This window comes from Elephantulus edwardii, unplaced genomic scaffold (genome assembly GCF_000299155.1).
Source record: "Elephantulus edwardii isolate Elephantulus edwardi_28Jun2011 unplaced genomic scaffold, EleEdw1.0 scaffold00177, whole genome shotgun sequence".
In the NCBI taxonomy this organism is placed as follows: domain Eukaryota; kingdom Metazoa; phylum Chordata; class Mammalia; order Macroscelidea; family Macroscelididae; genus Elephantulus; species Elephantulus edwardii.
Window position 1 is genome coordinate 2,426,972 of NW_006399927.1, and position 20,044 is coordinate 2,447,015.

The window sequence follows — 20,044 nt, forward strand, 5'->3', positions numbered from 1 at the left end:
GCTATAATCTCAGGCCATTTTCTTGAGTTTTATATTTATATGTAACTAGTGATTTCTCATTTCTTTATGTATAATTCCATATAAAATCTCTCAGTTGTTTTCTATAAAAGGAAAATGATTTTTAAAAGATCTTTTGTTCTGCCAGATGTTAGCGGCTGGAGCTGGCGGTCTGCCGCAGGCAGCCTCTCGCCACCCCGGAGCCCAGCCTGTCTACCAGGAACTGTCCGCCCCGGCTCAGCTCTATCACAAGAAGGTCGTTGATCATTAGGAAAAGCCTCGAAACGTGGGGTCCCTTGATAAGACCTCAAAAATGATGCGGGCTCCTGCTTGCTGCGATGTAATGACGTTACAGATCCAAGTGGACAAGGGGAAGATCGTGGACTCCAGGTTCAAGACCTTTGGCTGAGGTTCTGCCATGAAAGGGAAAACGGTTGAAGAGGCCTGGACCGTCAAAAACACCGACATCGCCAAGGAACTCTGCCTGTCTCCCGTGAAACTTCACTGCTCCATGCTGGCTGGAGATGCGATCAAGGCTGCGCTGGCCGATTACAAACTGAAGCAAGAGCCCAAGAAAGGGGCAGGGACGAAATGAGCCCACACCTGGTCCCCCACTACACCATCGCCTTCACTGTTCAGAAGCCCTCACGCCGCAGTTAAAGAGCTCTGAGACTCACGCCTTGTCAGCTGTTTACCTGATGCAGTGAGATACAGTTTCCTTTCCCCGAATCCTGCGGCTTCGTGCAGCCTTTAATCACCTTAAGGCAGTCAAATGTCTCTTTTGAAGGATGTGGATGGTGACCACATGGCTGGAATCAGTAAGGTCACAATGGTAGTGCAGAAATGGCTACCTTTTGCCTAAATCTAGTTTTGGAAGATTTTAAGTAGAATGATTATTTGATAGAACCAATTATTGTGCATAAGACAGTTTCTTTGTGTGTGTGTGTGTGTGTGTGTGTGTGTGTAATAAATGTGTCTGATGATGTGAAGAAAAAATCTTTTGTTTATTGCCATTAACTTAATGGCTTATGTCATGGAAATATTTCAACATTTTACAATATAATTTGTATTGTTTTTCTTTAGATGTTTCTGTGGCTAGCTGTAAAATAATAGTACAATGTAATAGCTGTTAGTAAGGATTTAATTTGTACCATGTGCTACTTTGCTTAATTTACATATGTTGCCTCATTTACTACTCTCATAATCCTATACTATCGTTGTTAGCTGCCACTGCCATTGTTGTTAGCAGCCTCAGCTCATCGTAACCCCCCATCCACAACAGGACAAAACCAGGATATTGATCCTACACATCCTCACAACCTCTGCTGCACTCAAGTCCATGGTCTCAGTTACCATGTCCATTCATCTCGGTAGGGGTCTTCCACTCTTTGGCCCTCTGCATTTCCAAACATGATGTTCTTCTCTGGGAACAGATCTCTATTGATAACACGCAAAAGTATGTGATACGATGTATTAGCATCCATGCTTCTAATGAGCACTTTGGCTATGTTGTATGTTGTTGTTGTTGTTGTTGTTGTTATGTGCCATTGAGTCACCTGCAACTCATAATGACCCTATGTACAACAGCTCTGAAGTCTGCCCTGTCCTGATCCAGTCTCACTGATTCTGACACACTTACCTTTATTAGTCCAGTTACAGTATCAATCTATCACATCCACTGTCTTCTTTTCCTCCACTGTCGCTCTACTTTTCTGAGCATGATGTCCTTCTCCAAGGATCAGTCCCTCCTGGCCACATGCCCAAAGTATGTGAGATGGAGCTTCAAAATCCGAGCCTCCAAGGAGAGACTTGGTTTCACCCTCTCCAAAACAAACCTATTTGTTTTCTTGGCAGTCTGTGGTATGTTCAGGACTTTTCTCCAGCACCACAACTCAAAGGCATCAATTCTTCTTCTGTCATCCTTAGTTATTGTCCAGCTCTCTGATACACAAGTAATTGCAAAGACCTGGATCAGGTGCACCTTGGTCTCTATACTGATATCGTTGCTTCTCAGTACTTTGGAGAGGTCCTTCACAGCAAATTTTCCCAGTGCAATTCATCTTTTGATTTCATGACTGCTGATGCCAAGAGTGTTGATTATGGAGCCAAGAAAGCTGTCAACTCTTCTCCACCTATCACTGTGCCACCAGTTGGTACAGTGGTGAGAATCTTTGTCTTCTTTACATTAAGCTTCAATCCAAATTGAAGAGTGCAGTCCTTGACCTTCTGCAGCAAGTATTTCAAGTATTTCAGGTCCACCTCAGTTTCAGCAAGTAAGGTTGTGTCTGTCATCTGCATAACGCAGGTTGTTGATGAGTCTTCCTCCAATCCTGATGTCATATTCCTCCTCATAAAGCCCTGCCACCAGAATTATCTGTTCTGCATATTGATCGAAAAGGTATGAAGACAAGATGCACCCCAGATGCACTCCTTTCCTGATTTTGAACCATACAGTGTTCCCTTGCTCTGTTCTGAGGACTGCTTCCTGGTCCAAGTACAGGTTTTCCATAAACACAATCAAGTGTTTTGGGATTCCTATTATCCCCAAAGTTATCCACAGTTTGTTGTGATCCAGTCAAATACCTTTGCATAATGAATGAAACACAGATAGATGTTCCTCTGGTACTCTTTGCTTTCTGCCAAGATCCATCATGACACTGGAGACATTACAACCAATGTCTACTTTGGCTATTGTTGTTATTAAGTGCTGTCGAGTCATAGATGACTCATGTGGACCCTATGAATAAAAGACCTGAACACTTGCATAACTTTTATCATTTCTCTAAGTTCATAGTTTCCAAAGGCAAGCTATTTCAGAAATGGATGCCACTCCTGTTTCCAAGCCTGTTTTAATCTGGAAGCTCCACCAAACACTGTCCACCATGGTTACCATTGTTGCATTTGATACATCAGTGTCACGGTATTAGCATCATAGCAACCACAAGCTACCTCTGTACAGCAAATGGACAGACCAGTGCTATACTACATATCACTGTTTGTTTAACCAAAAACAATTAAAACCAGGCCTGAGGGCCGCAGATTACCTTTGCCTTGGTAGCATAACTTTCTATTCACTAGGCCAGCAGAGCTCTCTCTATGACTCACAGCAATTCTATGAACAACAGGCCTAACCTTTGTCCCATCGTATGCCATCCCCACAATCCAAGACATGCTCAAGCCTATTGCTACAGTCACCATATCAATCCATCGAGTTGAGGATTTTCTCTTCTCTGACCTTCCACTTCTCTCAGCATGATGTCATTTCCCAAGGACTGGAATCTTATAGTGATGTTTGTTGTTGTTAAGTGCCATCCAGTCAGAGATGACTCATACCCACGCATATCAATCCATCGTCTATATGTCTTCTGAAATCAGTGTGTTCTTTTGGCACTCCTGGTGTTATTCAATATTATTTGCTAATACCACAATTCAAAGGCAGCAATACTTCCTTATTCATTGTCCAACCTTTCTATGCACATGAAGCAAGTGAAAATATCATGTCTTGGGACAAGTATACCTTAGTTTTTAAAGAGACATCCTCTGGCACTGTACAGAGGTCTGTAGAGGCAGATTTATCAATGATATAAGTATCGACATACTTAATACTTATTATTGGATCCCCTTTATATATAAACTCAGAAACTAGGCAAAGTAAAGTGAACAACGTCACATAGATACTAAGTACAGGCGCTGATAAGCAACTCGAGGCCCTCCTTGTATATCTGCAACACTGTTTCACAAGCTATGGTTCTTAGAAAGTTGATAACACAGAACAGTGTTACTGTTGCTGTGTGAGTTGAGTTGATTATGACTGATGGCGACTCCAGATGAAGGAGTAGAACTGCCTCTTAGTGTTCCTAGGCAGATCCTCTGGACAAAGATGGGCAATCTCTTCTTTTACAGCCTCCAAAAACCCAGTGGAGGGTCAGCTATGAGCCAGTTCCAACTCAACAACAATGAGTGAGTGAATCTTTATGGGAGCACATTGCCAGGTCTCATCTCCACAGAAGGTGGCTGCTGGGTTCAAACTGTTGCCTCTGTGTTTAGCAGCCAAGTACTTAACCATTGTGCCACCAAGACTCCTTCAAAGAATATTATTGTTGTTGTTGTTGTTGTCGTTATGTGCCATCGAGTCACTTGTGACTCATAGCTACTCTATGTACAAGAACCCTGAATCCTGCTCTATCCTGTGCCAACCTCACTGTCTCCAACACACTCATTTCCACCACCCCAATCACTGAATCAATCCATCTCATCAAGGGTCTTCCTCTCCTACACCGTCCCTCCACCCTCCCAAACATGGTGTTCCTCTCCAAGGACAAGTCCCTCCTTGCAACATGCCCAAAGTATGTCAGACAAAGCTTCAGAATCCTTGACTCCCAGCTTCATCCTCTCCAGGACAAACTTGTTTGTTCTCCTAGCAATCCTATTTTTAATAGGGTTCAAATCACCTTGACGGTGTGAAAAAAAAATGTATACAAACTTTGTAAGCAAACCAATATAAATCTTTTTTTAAAAACAGCTTGAGGTAACAAAATAAGTTTGGGAAACATTGATTGTTTAAATAGTATAGGCTCTGTGTGCACAGCCGGCTGGCAAAAGTGCCCCAGGGTGTAAGCTTCTGGCTATTATTTTTTATTATTATAATTATACAGGGGCAATGGGGGTTCGTGTGTCAGAAATAGTGAGACTGGCTCAGGACAGAAAAGGGTTCAGAGTTGCTGTACACAGGGTAGCAGTACATTGCAGGTAACTAAATGGCACATAACATACTATGACAGGTTTGGAAGCAGGAGTGGCATCCACTCCCTAAACAACATACCTATGGAAACTCTATGAACCTTGATAAATGTCGATAGTTGTAGAGGAGCTTCAGGCCTTTTGTCCATAGGGTTGTTATGAGTCATGCTCAACTCGAAGGCAATCAACAACATACTAGTTTATTTAAAAAATTCTAATACATTGTGTTTTATACCAGTTCCTTCACATTTCCCTCACTCCTCCACCCATCAAATTTGGTGACCTCATGATCAAGCACCCCCCCCAATCCCGGCATATCTTCAGCCCTCTGCTTCCATATTTCCTCCTCCTTGGATCCTCATACTCATTCTCCAATTTTTATACAATATTTGTCCCTATGGGACTGAGTTCACTCAGTATAATATTCTCCAGTGCCTCCCAAGTTAGGTAATAATTTACAAAATTATTATTTCTGCATGCTGTGTAGTATTCCATTGTTGAATGTACCATAAATTTGGTTGGATATCTGGGCTGTTCCATGTCCTTGTGATGGTGAATAATACTGCTATGAACATTGGTGTACAAGTTTCCATTTGTACCTCAGTTCTCATTTTCTCAGGGTATATTCCAAGCAATGGAATAGCTAGGTCATATGGAATTCTATGTTCAGCTTTTTGAGGAAATGCCAAACTGCCTTCCAGAGTGGTTGTCCCATTGTACAATCCCACCAATGACATAGAAGAGTTCTGATCTCACCATATCCTCTCTAACATTTTGAAAATTATTTTCAGCAGGATTTTATTTGCAGAGGAGGATGGAAGATGGCTGACCGGAGCATCATGCAGAGCTCGCTGCCTCACAGCCTGCCTTCAGACAACGTTGGTTTTGAGTCCTTGTTCTACTGCCTTTATTACTTTATCAACTTTAAGCAGAGTCTGTTCACCACTCTGGAAGCCCTTTCTCCATTTGTAGGAGAGGGAAATAATAATATCTACTTCGAGTTACAATTAGGCCACTTGGCTGAGAGAAAGAGAGCAATGATGGTGGTGCTAGAGGCAGAAGTGTTGTCCTCGGCCAACGTCCCAGGTAGGGTGCAAGGTAGACTTCAGAAGAGGTTTTATGGGGGGGGGGGGGAATGAGCTCCTAGGAAGAATTGCCTGGCCCCTGAGGAGAGTTGTCTGGCCCCTGGGGAATGCCACCTGGCCTCTGAGGTACACTGCCTAGCCCCTGGGAAGAGCCAGCTGGCAAGGGAGAGTCCTCTGGCCCCTGGGGACAGCTGTCTGGCCCTTATGGAGTGTTGTCTGGAACCCTGGGAAGAATTGCCTAGCATCTGGGGAAAACCACCTGGTCTGTATGAGAAACTTTATCTAAGCCACTTTGCTCCATCTCCTCCTCCATTACACCTATAAGTAACTCCTCCAAAGCCCTTTTCTTTGTAACTCACAAGTTTGTTCTCTCTAGGTTTGCTCCCTTTCCTATAAGTAACTTGAACACCAAGTCTTGTTCCAGAACCTGAACCCTGAGCCAGGTTCCAGAGACAAAAGAGAAATATAACTGCCTGCTAAGGAAGCAAAGGTGGATGGAGCCTTAAAGTTCAAACAGCTACCCCCATTAGACTCACTCATGCAAATGCCTTGCAGTCCAGAGGGCAGAACATGTCAGGAAAATACCTTCTAAATGAACAAGAAGCCATGCAGCTTCAACTCAAGACCACCAGTAAAGTGTTAAAGTAGCCTCCCCGTCCCCTTCATCTCAACACCTCTGTTCAGCATGAAGCAGCGAGAGAGTCTACACCCCTATTCTCAAATGGAAAACCCACAAATGAAAAAGAAAATTTCTTTGTTTAAAAAAAAAAATTAATCACCACTGAACTATGCCCACCATCTCCCTGTCATTTTTGGTCCCTTCCAGATCTTGCTCATTTCCTTTACCCACTCCCTCCACTCAACAAATTGTGCAACCCTGTGATTTCATCCCTACCCATCCTCACCCTCCTGCTCCCACCCCATTACCCCCTAGAGTCCCGATACATGTTTTTTTAATAATATTTTTTTAAAGGAGTATAAACTTTCTCAGGATCCCTAAATAGAACTAATGTCTTTTATTAATCTCTATTGACCAAATGTAGAATATACCAATTCCCAAACTGTCTTAGACACAAAAACTTTTTGGCCAGAGTCTCTAGATCATTGTTCTGCAACTTAACTACAAAATGTTCTTTCTGGTCTACTTTCCTGCCTACTGAAACCAAGATGTTACTTTATTAGTATAGAAACTAAAGGAAGGCCTGCCAGGGCTGAGGCCAAAAGTAAGATGCCATTATGTCCCTGTGTTCTTTAGTTTAAGAATCAAAATTCAAAGAGACATAGAGGCTTCATTGCTAATTTAGAATCTGAAGAAAGAGGACATGAGCCAAGGAATGTGTTTAATGTCTAGAATCTGGAAAAGATATGGAATGAAATCCTATCCTAGGGTTTCTATAAGAACCCATTTTGAACTTTTGACCACCAGAATTATAAGATAATATATGTTTGCTGTTTTGTGCCCATAAAAAATTATTCAAATAAATTGATAACATCTCTCTGGGGCTCGAGCAAGGCAGAGACTGTGATGATGATGCAAGATTCAACTCTGTTGTTCATAGGGTCACTACGAGTCATAGTCTTTGCTAACAATAATAGCATATAACAACAACAGCTACAGCTTGCTTGGCTCCATAATCAACACTCTTGGCACCAACAGTCACAAAATCAAATGACAAATCTCATTAGGTAAATCTGCTGTGGGGGACCTCTCCAGAGTACTGAGAAGCAACAATGTTAGTCTAGAGACTAAGGTGCACCTAATCCAGACCACGGTCTTCGCAATTACTTGTGCTTCAGAGAGCTGGACATGACTAAAGATGACAGAAAAAGAATTGATGCCTTTGAGTTGTGGTGATAGAGAAGAGTCTGGAACATACCATGGACCATTAAGAAAACAAATAAGTCTGTCTTGGAGAAGGTGAAACCAAGTTTCTCCTTGGAGGCTCAGATTTTGAACCTCCATCTCACATACTTTGGGCATGTGGTCAAGATAGACCGATTCTTGAAGAAGGACATCATGTTAGGGAGGGTGGAGGGACAGTGCAGGAAAGGAAGACCCTGGCTTAGATGGATTGATACAGTATTGATACAGGGCAATGCGGGTAGGTGTGTCAGAATCAGTGAGACTGGCTCAGGATAGGGCAGGTCTCAGGGCTGTTGTACATAGCATCAATAACAATAGATACACATGTGTTTGGGAGCTCTGGTGGCCTAGTGGTAGGTAAGGAGCTGTGGTGCGGAGGTATGTAGCTCAGTCCACCAGCTGCTCCATGGGAGAAAGACGGGCAATCTTCATGCTATTTACTACCTCTGAAAACCTACTGGAGTATCAGCTATAGGTGGCTTACAATTCAACTGTACATAGCAATAACAATAACATATGTGTGTATACATAGATATATGTTGTTGTTGTGTTCTGTAGCATCAGAACCAACCCAAAGCTGACCCTGAGTCAGGTTTTCAGAGGCATTTAATCACACGGGAGGAGACTGCCCATCCTTCTCCTTTGGAGCAGCTGATGGCCTAGATCCCTGGAACAGTACATTAACAGAGAACTATCAGAAATAGAAGCTGGGTTTAGAAGAGGCCTTGGCACTGGTGACATTATTATCAATGTCAGATGGATCTTGGCAGAAAGCAAAATGTACCAGAAGGATATCTATCTGTGTTTCATTGATTATGCAAAAGCATTTGACTGTGTAGATCACAAAAAAATTGTGGTTAACCTTGAGGAGAATAGGAATTCCAGAGCACTTGATTGTACTTATGTGAAACCTATACTTGGACCAGGGAAGCAGTCCTCAGAACAGAGCAGGGAAACACTTCATGGTTCAAAATCAGGAAGGGAGTGTGTCAGGGATGTGTCATGTCTCCTTACCTCTTCTTTTTTCTTTTTCCTTTTCCTATGAAATGTTTCATGAATTTGTGTGTCATCCTTGTGCAGTGGCCATGCTAATCTCTGTATCGTTCCAATTTTAGTATATAAGTAGTTGAAGCAAGCACATACCTTTCAATCTATATGAAGAACAGATCATTTGGGAGGCTGGGCTTTATAAAGAGAAATGTGACCTCAGGATTGGAGGAAGACTCATCAACAATCTGCGTTATGCAGATGACATAACCATACTTGCTGAAACTGAAGAGGACCTGAAGCGCTTGCTGCAGAAGGTCAAGGACTGTGGTCTTCAATATCGATTGAAGCTCAGTATCAAGAAGACAACGATTCTCACTACTGGACCAATTAATTGTCCATGATGGATGGAGAAGAGATTGAGGATGTTAACAATCACAGCTTGCTCAACTCCACAATCAACACTATTTACACCAGCAATCAGGAAATCAAAAGATGAATTGCATCAGGTAAATCTGCTGTCAGGGACCTCTCCAGAGTACTGAGAAGCAACAATGTCAGTCTACAGACTAAGTCTACAGACTGAGGTGTGCCTAACCCAGGCTATGGTCTTCACAATTACTTGCTAGGCAATGACTAAGGATGACAGAAGAATTGATGCCTTTGAGTTGTGGTACCGGAGAAGAGTGGCTAGGATTATTATTATTTTTTAATTTATACTGATTTATTCACAAAATTCTAATCCATTGTTTTTCAGACTAGATTCTTTCAATTTTCCTCACTCCTCACCCCCATCAAACTATACAACCCCATGATTAATACCACCCCCTCACACAACCTCATCTCTCTGTTTCCACCTTCCCCTTGCCTTGGATCTTCATACTCATTCTACAGTAATGGTTTTATACAATATTTGTCCTGTGAGACTGAGTCGGTTCACTCAGCATAATGCTCTCCAGTCCCTCCTAAATTAGGTAATAATTTACAAAATCATTGCTCCCGCATGCTGCATAGTATTTCATTGTATGAATGTCCTATAATTTCTCAATCCATTCAATTGTAGTTGGATATCTGGGCTGCTTCTACGTTCTTGTAATGGTGAATAATGCTGCTATGAACATTGATGTACAAGTCTCCATTTGTGCTTCAGTTATCATTTTCTCGGGTCATTTTCCAAGCAGTAAAATAGCTGGGTCATATGGGATTTCTATGTTCAACTTTTCAAGGAAGCACCAAACTCTCTTCAAGAATGATTGTACCATTTTACAATCCTGCCAACAGTGTATAAAAGTTCCTATCTTGCCACATTCTCTCCAACATTTATTACTTGCTGTTCTATTAAATTTTGCTACTGTTACTGGAGTGAGATAGTATGTCATTGTGGTTTTTATTTGCATCTCTCTTATTGCCAGTGATTTAGAGCATTTCTTCATGTGTCTGTGGGCCATCCGAATATCTTTCTCAGTGAAAATTCTTTCTGTGTCTTTTGCTCATTTTATAATTGGGTTATCAGCCTTTTTCTTACGGAGGCCCAGGAGTATTCTATAAGCTTTCATTATGAGACTCTTGACTGAGATGGCATTGCCAAATGTTTGTTCCCAGTTGGTAGGTTCTCTTTTCACCCTGTTGGAAAAAGTTTTTGATGTGCATAGTGACTTAATCTTTAGAAGGTCTCATTCATCAATTTTAACCTCTTGAGATTGTGCCTTTCTGGCTATATTTGGCAGTCTCTTTATACCGTATTCTAGGGCTTTTATGCTTGATCCCAGTTTGTCTCTCATGAACTTTATGGTTTGGGGCTTTACTCCCAAGTCTCTGATCCACCTGGAGTTGATTTTTGTGTCTGGGGTGATAGAGGCTAGGATTTTAAAGCTCCATCTCACATACTCTGAGCATGTGGCCAGGAGGGACTGGTCCTTGGAGAAGGACCTCATGCTTGGAAGGGTGGAAGGACAGCACAGGAGAGGAAGACCCTGGTTGAGTTGGATTGGTACGGTAACTGGAGTAATGGGGGTTGGTGTGTCGGAATCAGTGAGACTGGTTTAGGACAGGGACAGACTCATAGCTGCTGTACACAGGGTCACTATGGGTTGCAAGTGACTTGACAGCTCATAACAACAGATGACAAAAAAATTGGTAGTTTGAACTCATGTCGAGGCACATTGGAAGAAAGACCTGTAATGGGCTTCTGAAATCTCTCAGCAGCTCACCTCCTCTGACCACGCCGGGGAGACATGCGTTGGAATCATCTGGACATCAGTAGGTTGTTGGCTGCTGTCCCAAGATAACCTGTTTCTCACTCTGAAAGTTGTGCCCTTGGGGTCCCTCAGTAGCACCAAGAAAGGAAATCAGTACAGGAGGGTGTCGTCTGGGCCTTGCACTGGGAAGCTCCTTGACAAAAGGGAAGAGCCAGGCATGTGGAGATTACCAAGAAGTGTGAGGCCCTCAGATGCCAAGGAAACAAGAACTGTTCTCAAAAAGGCTTTGCCATAAAGCCACCACCCTGAATGTAGACATCTATCTTCCCAAACTGTAAGGAAAAATAAATTTCTCCTTGTTAAAGCCAAAATTGTTCTTAAAGGTATTAATTTCTTGTTTATCTTTTTAAGGATATTTTATGTTTAAATGTCTACATTGGCATGTATTATTTCCTTCCTTTATCATACAAGTACTTTGTTTTAATATGATCTGTGTTGATGGCGTAGTAGTAAAGAGATGCACTGACCACCCAAAGGCATGTAGTTTGAATCCACCAGCTACTCTGTGAGAAAAAGCTGGACAATCTTCTCCTACATGATCTACAGCCTCTAAGAACCCACCCAAGGGTCAGCCATGAACTGGTTCTCACCTGACATTACACAACATACAAAATACATTCAGTTTCCACATAATTTGTCTGGAGGATTGTCGGGAGGAATCAGTCCTTGACAAAAAAAAATATATTTGGAAAAATACAAGAAGATGGAGAGGAAGTCCCCCACAGGATGCCTTGGCCCAATGACTGTAACACTAGGCTGAAGCACAGAGAGGATGATGATGGTGCAGGGTCCGGCAAGGCTGATGGACATAGAGTCTCTATGATTCAGTTATCATAACGACCCCCAATAACAGCAACATAGTCCTGAAAGTGGAATTACAATTACAAAGGGTATGCAGTTTGTAATTTGGGTATTATTTGGTAATATAATGGTGTCTCCTACAGCTTTAATCGTGGGAGAAGGATGGGCAATCTCTTCCCATGTGATTCACAGCTTCTTAAAACCTGCGAAGGCTCAGCTAAGGGTCGGTTCCTACTCAATGGGGTACTTACAACAACAACAAGGCTTTAATGATTTGAGATTTTATTTATTTTTTTACATTTCACTTCTAATTAATTTTTTATTTATTCTGGTTAAATGGATGCTTAGCCAGAAAAGAAATTATTGAACACATGAAACTCTTCACTTACTTTGGAAATTTAAGTGCTGACTGTACCCATAGGCTAGATCACAGGATCAAGATGCAAATAAGGACATCTGGCGAAGGATCCACTTACAGAGCAGATGAAGGCAGTGGAGCGTGTCTGCTGGTTTTACTTCTTTCCAGGTTCACACTGTAGTGAAGGAACCTCACTCTGACAGCTTGAGTTCCACCTCCAGGTGAATTTTCCCTTCAGCAAAACTCAGGTTGCTTATTGGATTTCCTTTCTGAACTATTGTGAGTTGTTCTAATGATTTACATAGGAGCGAGATTCCCTGTAGTGTTGAGATACGTGTATGTATGAGCTACATGGATTTGGGCGTGGTAATGGACAGGCAGAGAACACAGCTTCCCGCCGCGGCTCTGCAGGCCTGTTACACACTGGGGTAAGGGAGCAGCTGCATTGAAATGTCAGACAGATTTGCACAGCTGAGTCAAGCTGCCGTAAGGAGAGCAGCGTAGCAGAACTATAAATTGACCTGCCCGAAGCAGCCCTGCTTAATATAGACCGGGCATGGGCTTAGCTGCGGTCACTCGGCGCCACTCAGCCAGCACCTCTCGGGTTCTTTTGGGGGGGAGACGTCTCAAGGTAGCAGTGACCCTGCACACTTGTTAACTGGAGGACCTTTGTGAGGATTTAAAAAAAAAAGTTATCTTTGACTATTCCTTCTTTTCTATTAGAAAAAAAACAAACATGTCAGAGCACAGCAAGAACTCAGACCAAGAAGAACCCCTGGGCGAGGACATTGATGAAGATGAGATCTTGGCCAACCTGTCCCCCAAAGAGCTTAAAGAACTGCAGTCTGAAATGGAAGTCATGGTGCCCGATCCCAGGCTTCCTGTGGGAATGATCCAGAAGGATCAGACCGACAAGCCACCAACTGGAAACTTTGACCATAAATCTCTTGTAGATTATATGTATTGGCAGAAGGCATCCAGACGCATGCTGGAAGATGAGCGTGTTCCTGTCACCTTTGTGTCCTCGGAGGTAATCAGGGTTTTCTGTCCAACACAGGAATGGCTCCCCTGGGGCAGGGCGGCTAACTGTCCTACTGTGCTGGGGATGTCTCAGGATGCCAAAGTTGTCTTTTCCCTTTTGTTCTTTATATATGTTTGTATGTTTTGTATGCATATACATTGTTGTTATTGTTGTCATGTGCTGTTGAGTCACCTGTTTCTCATAGAGACCCTATCTATGTACCTACATATATAATGTAATAGTTGACCCTACTCTGAACTAGAATTTTCCCAATACTTAGATGGTATAATTGTGAGAGGAAAGTTGATCATTTCTTATTAATGTCTCTTAAAACATTCATATGTTGTTTGTTATGAAAGAGACCACTTTCTTTAACCATGCCACTTGGTGGCTTAATTGATAATCCAGAAACATGTGTCCTTCTTATCTTTTTTTGGGACTTGCAGGCGCTTTGAGAACTGTGCCCCTTCCTGCTGGCACACTCCACACATGTGGTACTCCACACCTCACTTCAGTTATTTCATAGCCCCACAAAGTCCATACAGTCACACCTCTGTGATGAAACCAAATTAGACCTTCAAAAATGCCTAATTATTTCCAGCCCACACTGGATATCAGCAATACCATTCAGAAATGAAGAGCTGTTAAGCAGTTTTAATTTTTTCTTTAATCTTATGGTTTTGATGAAAGTTTATATAGCAAATTGCATTCCCATCTTGATATTTTTTTGGCTACAGTTGTGTTCAAATTCTGAATTTATTGAATATCAAAATTCTCTTTTTTCATGACTCGCTTAAGAATTACTTAAGAAAAGAATATGGAGCACTCCCTAAGTAAAGTCTGATTTATGCCTGCTGATATAAATATCTCATCATATTACTAACAGGCAAACTATAATTAAAGAAAGTTGTAAATGGAATTCATGGTTAGGAAAGTTTAAATCTTCCTTCAGTTCAAGAAAGGTTCATCAGGTTGAGTTTAAAGTACAGTTTCAGACCTTTTCTAGTTAGAGGTCAAGGGACTAAAAGTCAGCTTCAGAAAAGAAAATAAATTGGAGACCTCTGCTTTTTCTCCTGGAGTATAATTTAAATGGCTGATGGTCACTGCCCCTGCTGGGTTAGATGAGGAATGCAGCAAGGCCTGTATGTGGCTGTGGTTACTGTCATGGTCAACTGCTAATTCCAGCCCAGACTGAGTCCTGAGCAGAAAGATCAGTTTCTTGCTTGGATGACCCTGTGTCTCAAATTGCCACACTGACTTTCAAAGCAACACCTGTGAGGCACACGTCATGTAGATAAAAGTACACTATTTGATGGATAAGAAGACAATAAACAGTCAGGTAGGAGACTGTTCTTTTCCTTCTCAGCCTAAACAATTGTTTTTCAATCTCTCTGCACAGTCCCATTGCCTTCTGTAGGTAGATCTGTCCACTCTTTAGATGCTGCTGTTGTTGTTGTTGTTGTTGATTGTCTTCAAGTCGAGCATGACTCATAAGGACCCTATGAACAAAAGGCCCAAAGCCCCTCTACAACTACTGACATTTATCAAAGTTCATAGAGATTCTAGAGGCATGTTATTTAGGAATTGGATGCCACTCCTTAGATACTGCCCTTCAAACAAAACTGGAGTAGTCAGAGCTGCTTTCATAGAGCTGAGGAGAAAAAAAAAGTTGAGGTTTGTGGTAAACTTAAAAGCATTTGAGTGTTCTCATTTTCCACACAAAACATTGTTTGGAGGAACATTTGATGGACATGTTCCACCAGATTAGCAGACATTTTAGGAATGTAAATTTTAGTTTTGGACACCATTTTTCATGCAGGTTATATATAGCGAGCTCAAAATTAAAACTCATTGCTGTCAAGTCAGAAGGTTGCCTAGTCAAACTTCCAGCAGGTTTTTGGAGGCTTTAAATCATATATGAGGCAATTGCCTGTCTTTCTCCCCCACAAGTGGATTCAAACTGCTGGAGAGGTGCCACCTTGGGGTTAGCAGTGGAAATCCCCACTCCAGAGTGCTCCATTTTTATCTAATGTTGTTTGTTGTTATATGCTGTCAAGTCAGAACCCACTCATATCTGACCCTCTATCCAGTTTTCAGAGGCAATTAATCCCATAGCAGTAGATTGCCGATCCTGGAGCATAATAATGGCATAATAAAACACAGTATCTGAACAAAATTAGTTCGGTTTTCATTGAAGCACATAGGATGAGGGCTAAATTCTGTTTGAATATGTGTGTTTGTATAAATTTAGTTTGGGAAGATTTGCTTAAATAATTATTACATGTGTTTTGTAAAAAGAATTCTTAACTTTGTGTCATTACATAATATAGAAAATGAAAGTTGCCCAAGTGTTTCCTTTGATCATAATAATTTTAGTGTTTAATCCCTGTTCTTTAGGAAAAACCCAGTATGCCAATAATTGATCCAGTTAATATTTGTCCCCACACATAAATGAACTTTTTGTTAGGTTAGGTTAGTGGACTTAAAGAAGAAATCAGAGAGAAAATGAGAGAAAGCTTAATGCAGCTTTATTAAAAGGGGGGAAAGGGGAGCTCCTGGGTGAGTTCCTCATCCTGGAGAGGCAGAATGGGAAGTCACACTGTGAACTTACTGGGGAGGATTTTTATAAACAGAGTCTTTAGGGAGGGACATTCCATTCTGATTTACGAGCCACCTGCTAGCTCAGCCAGACAAGCAAGGCCATTTTCTCTTCTTATCTTTAACAAGCAAGGCCATCAGCATTTGAGTTCTTAATTCTTCATTCTCTTTGCCCAGACTAACACTTTTATATTATCTTCTGCGCATTTATAGGTGAATATACACGTACACAAGTGGAATAATACTGTAGAATACTGTTTATTGACTTGTCTTTTTTACTTAATAATAAAACTTTACGTTTTTCCATATCCAGTAGATACTCTATTTAATGTTTCTTTACCGTTACTTATTCTAACCTTCACAAACCTCTCTTTTAGGAGAGTAAACAAGGCCAACATGAAGAAAGAGATAGAAGTAATACAAATTTGTCCCAGTTTCTGAAAGACAGGCTCAACAGTGAAATAGCTGCCAGTAAAAGAGAAGCAAAGGACAGCAACAGTGACCAAGAAAAGGATAATAGTGAAGAAGATGAGGAGGAGGATGAAGATGAAGATGAAGACGGTGAAGACAGTGATGAGAAAACAGAAGTCTGTGGGGAAGGAAAGGAGCAAATCCAAAATGGCAAGAGTGACTGCCAACAGGTGAACAGCCAAGCTTTCACCCGGCAGACAGCCCCAGAGAAAAATGAGAAAAAGATCTCCAAACTGGACCCCAAGAAGCTGGCGCTAGACACCAGTTTTTTGAAGGTCAGTGCGCGGCCATCAGGCAACCAGACGGACCTGGACGGCAGCCTGAGGCGGGTGAGGGCCAACGACCCCGAACTCACGGAGCTCAACCTCAACAACGTGGAGAACATCCCCAAGGAGATGCTGCTGGACCTGGTCAGCGCGCTGCGCAAGAACAAGCACGTGCGCACGCTGAGCCTGGCCAACGTGGGCGCCGACGACAGCGTGGCCTTCGCACTGGCCAACATGCTGCGCGAGAACCGCAGCGTGCGCGCGCTCAACGTGGAATCAAACGCCCTGAGCGGCCGCGGCGTGGTGGCCCTGGCGCGCTGCCTGCAGTTCAACGAGACGCTGACGGAGCTGCGCTTCCATAACCAGCGCGCGGTGCTGGGCCAGCGCGCAGAGAACGAGCTGGCGCGCCTGCTGCGCGCGAACACCACGCTGCTCAAGCTCGGCTACCGCTTTGAGCTGCCCGGGCCGCGTATGGCCGTCACCGGCCTGCTCACGCGCAACCAGGACCTGCAGCGCCAGCGCCGCCAGGACGAGCAGCGACGGCAGCAGCTGCGAGAGCGCGCGGGACTCATCGCCGCGCTGGAGAGCGGTCTGGGGCTGCCACCTGGCATGTGGGAAAAACTGGGGGGACCTGTTCCGGACCCCCGCCTGCAGGCGCTCCTCCAGCTGCCGCCCGGTATGTGGGACAGGCTAGGGGGAACCACGCCGGACCCCCGAACTCAGGCGCTCCTCCAGAAGCCGCCTGGGCCTCCCACCCCCCAAGGCACCTCCAAGAAGCCCTCACTGACCCAGCAGAACAGCGCTGACCCCGACGGGCTTCGTGGGGTGAAGCTGAAGCGCGTGCCGCGCAAGTCTTGGTTGCCCAACGCCGGAGACTCGCCCGAGAAGACCAACCTCAAGGACGTGATCAAGACGCTCAGGCCGGTGCCCAGGAACAGGCCACCCCCATTGGTGGAGATCACCCCCAGAGACCAGCTTCTCAATGACATCCGGCACAGCAACGTGGCCTACCTGAAACCTGTAAGTAGGAGCAGGGACAAGTGGTGATGGAGCCCCGGGATGAATGTGGCCCCTCTTGTGCCGAGGACTTCAGCACGGGCACTGTCACTACCTCCCCAGAGCTGAGCTATCCTAAATCCAGGATTATTTCTAAACACATCTATGTAACTTCTTGTTGTGTGCCGTTGAGTGGGAACTGGCCTGAAGCAGACCCACCAGGTCCTTTCCAGAAGCAGTTAATTAGAAGAGGCAAGGTTAGCCAACCTTTTTTCCAGTGAAGCAACTGATGTATTTGAACCGCATAGCTTTGAGTTGCCAGCGCAGCACCCTACCACTAGGCCACCAAACCTCCCACATCTTTATAACTACTGTAACAATATGAACAGTTAATGTTTATTGAACACTTGCTCTAGGTTAGACTCATTACATAAGTTAACTACCTAATGGCCTACTGGTAGGAGTTGAACTGGCAAACCAAAGGTACCTGGTTTGGATCCACCAGCTACTTCAGTTAGAAGGACGGGCAGTCTCCTGTCTTGCCATTAACTGCCTCTGAAAATCCACTGGAGGGTTAACTATGAGTTTGCTCCAATTCAATATCACATAACCTGAGAAGGTGAATGACATGGCTAGGAGAAACAGCTAGGAAGAGTTAGATCAGATGGTGAAATTCAGTTCAATGTCAAGGGCCTTTCAGAAGTAGAATGTCGGGCCTTTGTTCTGAGACACCTCTTAGTGAGTTTAGACCTCCCATCTTTCGCACTTAGCCTTTTATGCCACTCAACAAATATCACCTACTAATATGTACCCTACAAGAACATATTCAGAGTAACACTAGCCCATCCACACACAGCTTTCACCCAGAGGAGCCCACGGTAAGGAAGAAGTAAGAATACCAGTCATTTATAACTATAAATGCTTCCAAAAAGTTTACAGTGAGCTCTTTTTAGTAGTTGAAAAGACTCCTTATAATGACATTTATATGCTTCCTTTTTAAGCAGTCAGGCAAATGGTAAACTTCAGGTTAGCTTGGTCATTCATGAATGGAGTTTTAAAACATGTTAGTATTTCAGATTTACTATTTACTTTGAGTCATTATTTCTGCTAAGATGTAGAACAGGCCTATTCCTTGCTACTTAACTGGTAAACATGGACATATAAAAATATTTTACTTTGGTGTCATTTCAGGAGATGGGATGAGGAATTTAGGTACAGTATTACACAAAATGTTCAGTCATTTTATTATTATATTCAAATAATACTCACTTGAGTCGCTGACCCTCCAGGAGTTTTTGGAAGACTGTGAATCACATGGGAGATTGAGTGCCCATCTTTTCCCCTCAGACCCATCTATCATGTATTCCATAGTCCCATCTGCTAGTAATGCAGAATTATCGACATTCCATTTTTCTAACTCCAAGAAGGCTTCCATCTATGACTAAGAGGATCCTTGATTCTCCCTGGACAGGGACCAGGATGAGGATGCAGAGGTCACATGAGGTTAGACAAGGGTCCTTTTGCTGCCTTTGGGCACCACCCCAGGCTTCTTGCACCTGCTCCTCTTGGGCTGCCAGACTCTTTTAGGAGTGGATCAGAATGCTGGTAAACTGGCTTTGACAAGCACTGTGGCATTTGGACAAGGACAAACTGGGAGGAGGGTAGAGAGAATAGTGCAACAATGAATGAGTGGAAGCCCAAAATCTCTGTAAATGTTTATGAAAATTAATAAAATACAATTATAGAAAAAAAAGAAAAAGAAAAAAAAAGAATGCTGGTAAAGCATATCCCGCCTACATAGGCGGCTGCATACAGTGAGAAAGGTCAGAAAGTTACATTCCGAAGGGAGTGAAAAGTTACTTTTACATCAACATGAAGAGGGGTAAGTGAACCCTGAATAGAAAAGAGAATGAAATTAAAATAACAATTATTTGAACCAATTCCTTGGCTTCTGATGGAATGTGCTACTGAGGAGAAATGTGCTTCCTCAGAATCCATCCCATTCACTTCCATTCAGACAGCAGACATTTTACAGATCGTCCCAGGTGTCAAGTGATAAGAGAATGATCCGGATGTCAGTCGAACCTCACAGAGCTTACAGTGTTGTTGTGTACTGTCTAATCAGAACTGATAGCTGACCCGCCAGTGAGTTTTCAGAGTAAACTGCATGGGAAAAGATTGCTCCCATGGAGCAGATGGTGGATTTGAACCATGTAGTGCAGTTCCTTAACACTGTACCACTAGAAGGTAGACTTCAAGGCCAAACATTTCAGCTTGAAGTCCAGTAAAAGACATTAGGATAAATTTAGAATGATAAGGGCAAGCATGCAGAACTATACTAACTACCTTTTCCATATTTCAACCAATTCTAAAACGCTTTCAATTTTAGGTATTATAGTTTTTAAAATGGCAGATTCCTAGATAAAGTAGCAGGCCTTGGTGGAAAAGGAGATGGAGTAGAGGCTAGGACACATGCAGTACGGCTGGATTAAGAGAGCGATTCCTTTTCTATTACCAGTCCCACCAAGGTTCCAGTTCCCCATCCCCACCTTGAATTTATTAGCTATGATTAGGTGAAAATACAGTGAAAACATAGAAGTAC

At 43.0% G+C, this 20,044-nt stretch overlaps 1 protein-coding gene across 1 annotated transcript; it reads left to right on the top strand.

Annotated features, from left to right (window-relative positions):
- The first annotated feature begins 12,826 nt into the window (after positions 1-12,826).
- On the top strand, positions 12,827-17,493 carry LMOD3 (leiomodin 3 (fetal)). The gene is made up of 2 exons (XM_006895954.1): positions 12,827-13,120; positions 16,087-17,493. The coding sequence occupies exons 1-2, from the start codon at positions 12,827-12,829 to the stop codon at positions 17,491-17,493; spliced, it is 1,701 nt and encodes a 566-aa protein (XP_006896016.1).
- Positions 17,494-20,044: the final 2,551 nt, after the last annotated feature.

Bases quoted from the DNA above. Each gene is read 5' to 3' on its own strand.
- LMOD3 (XM_006895954.1), top strand. From the start codon at position 12,827: ATGTCAGAGCACAGCAAGAACTCAGACCAAGAAGAACCCCTGGGCGAG. The intron at 13,121-16,086 runs GTAATCAGGGTT...CCTCTCTTTTAG, and splicing joins TCACCTTTGTGTCCTCGGAG to GAGAGTAAACAAGGCCAACA.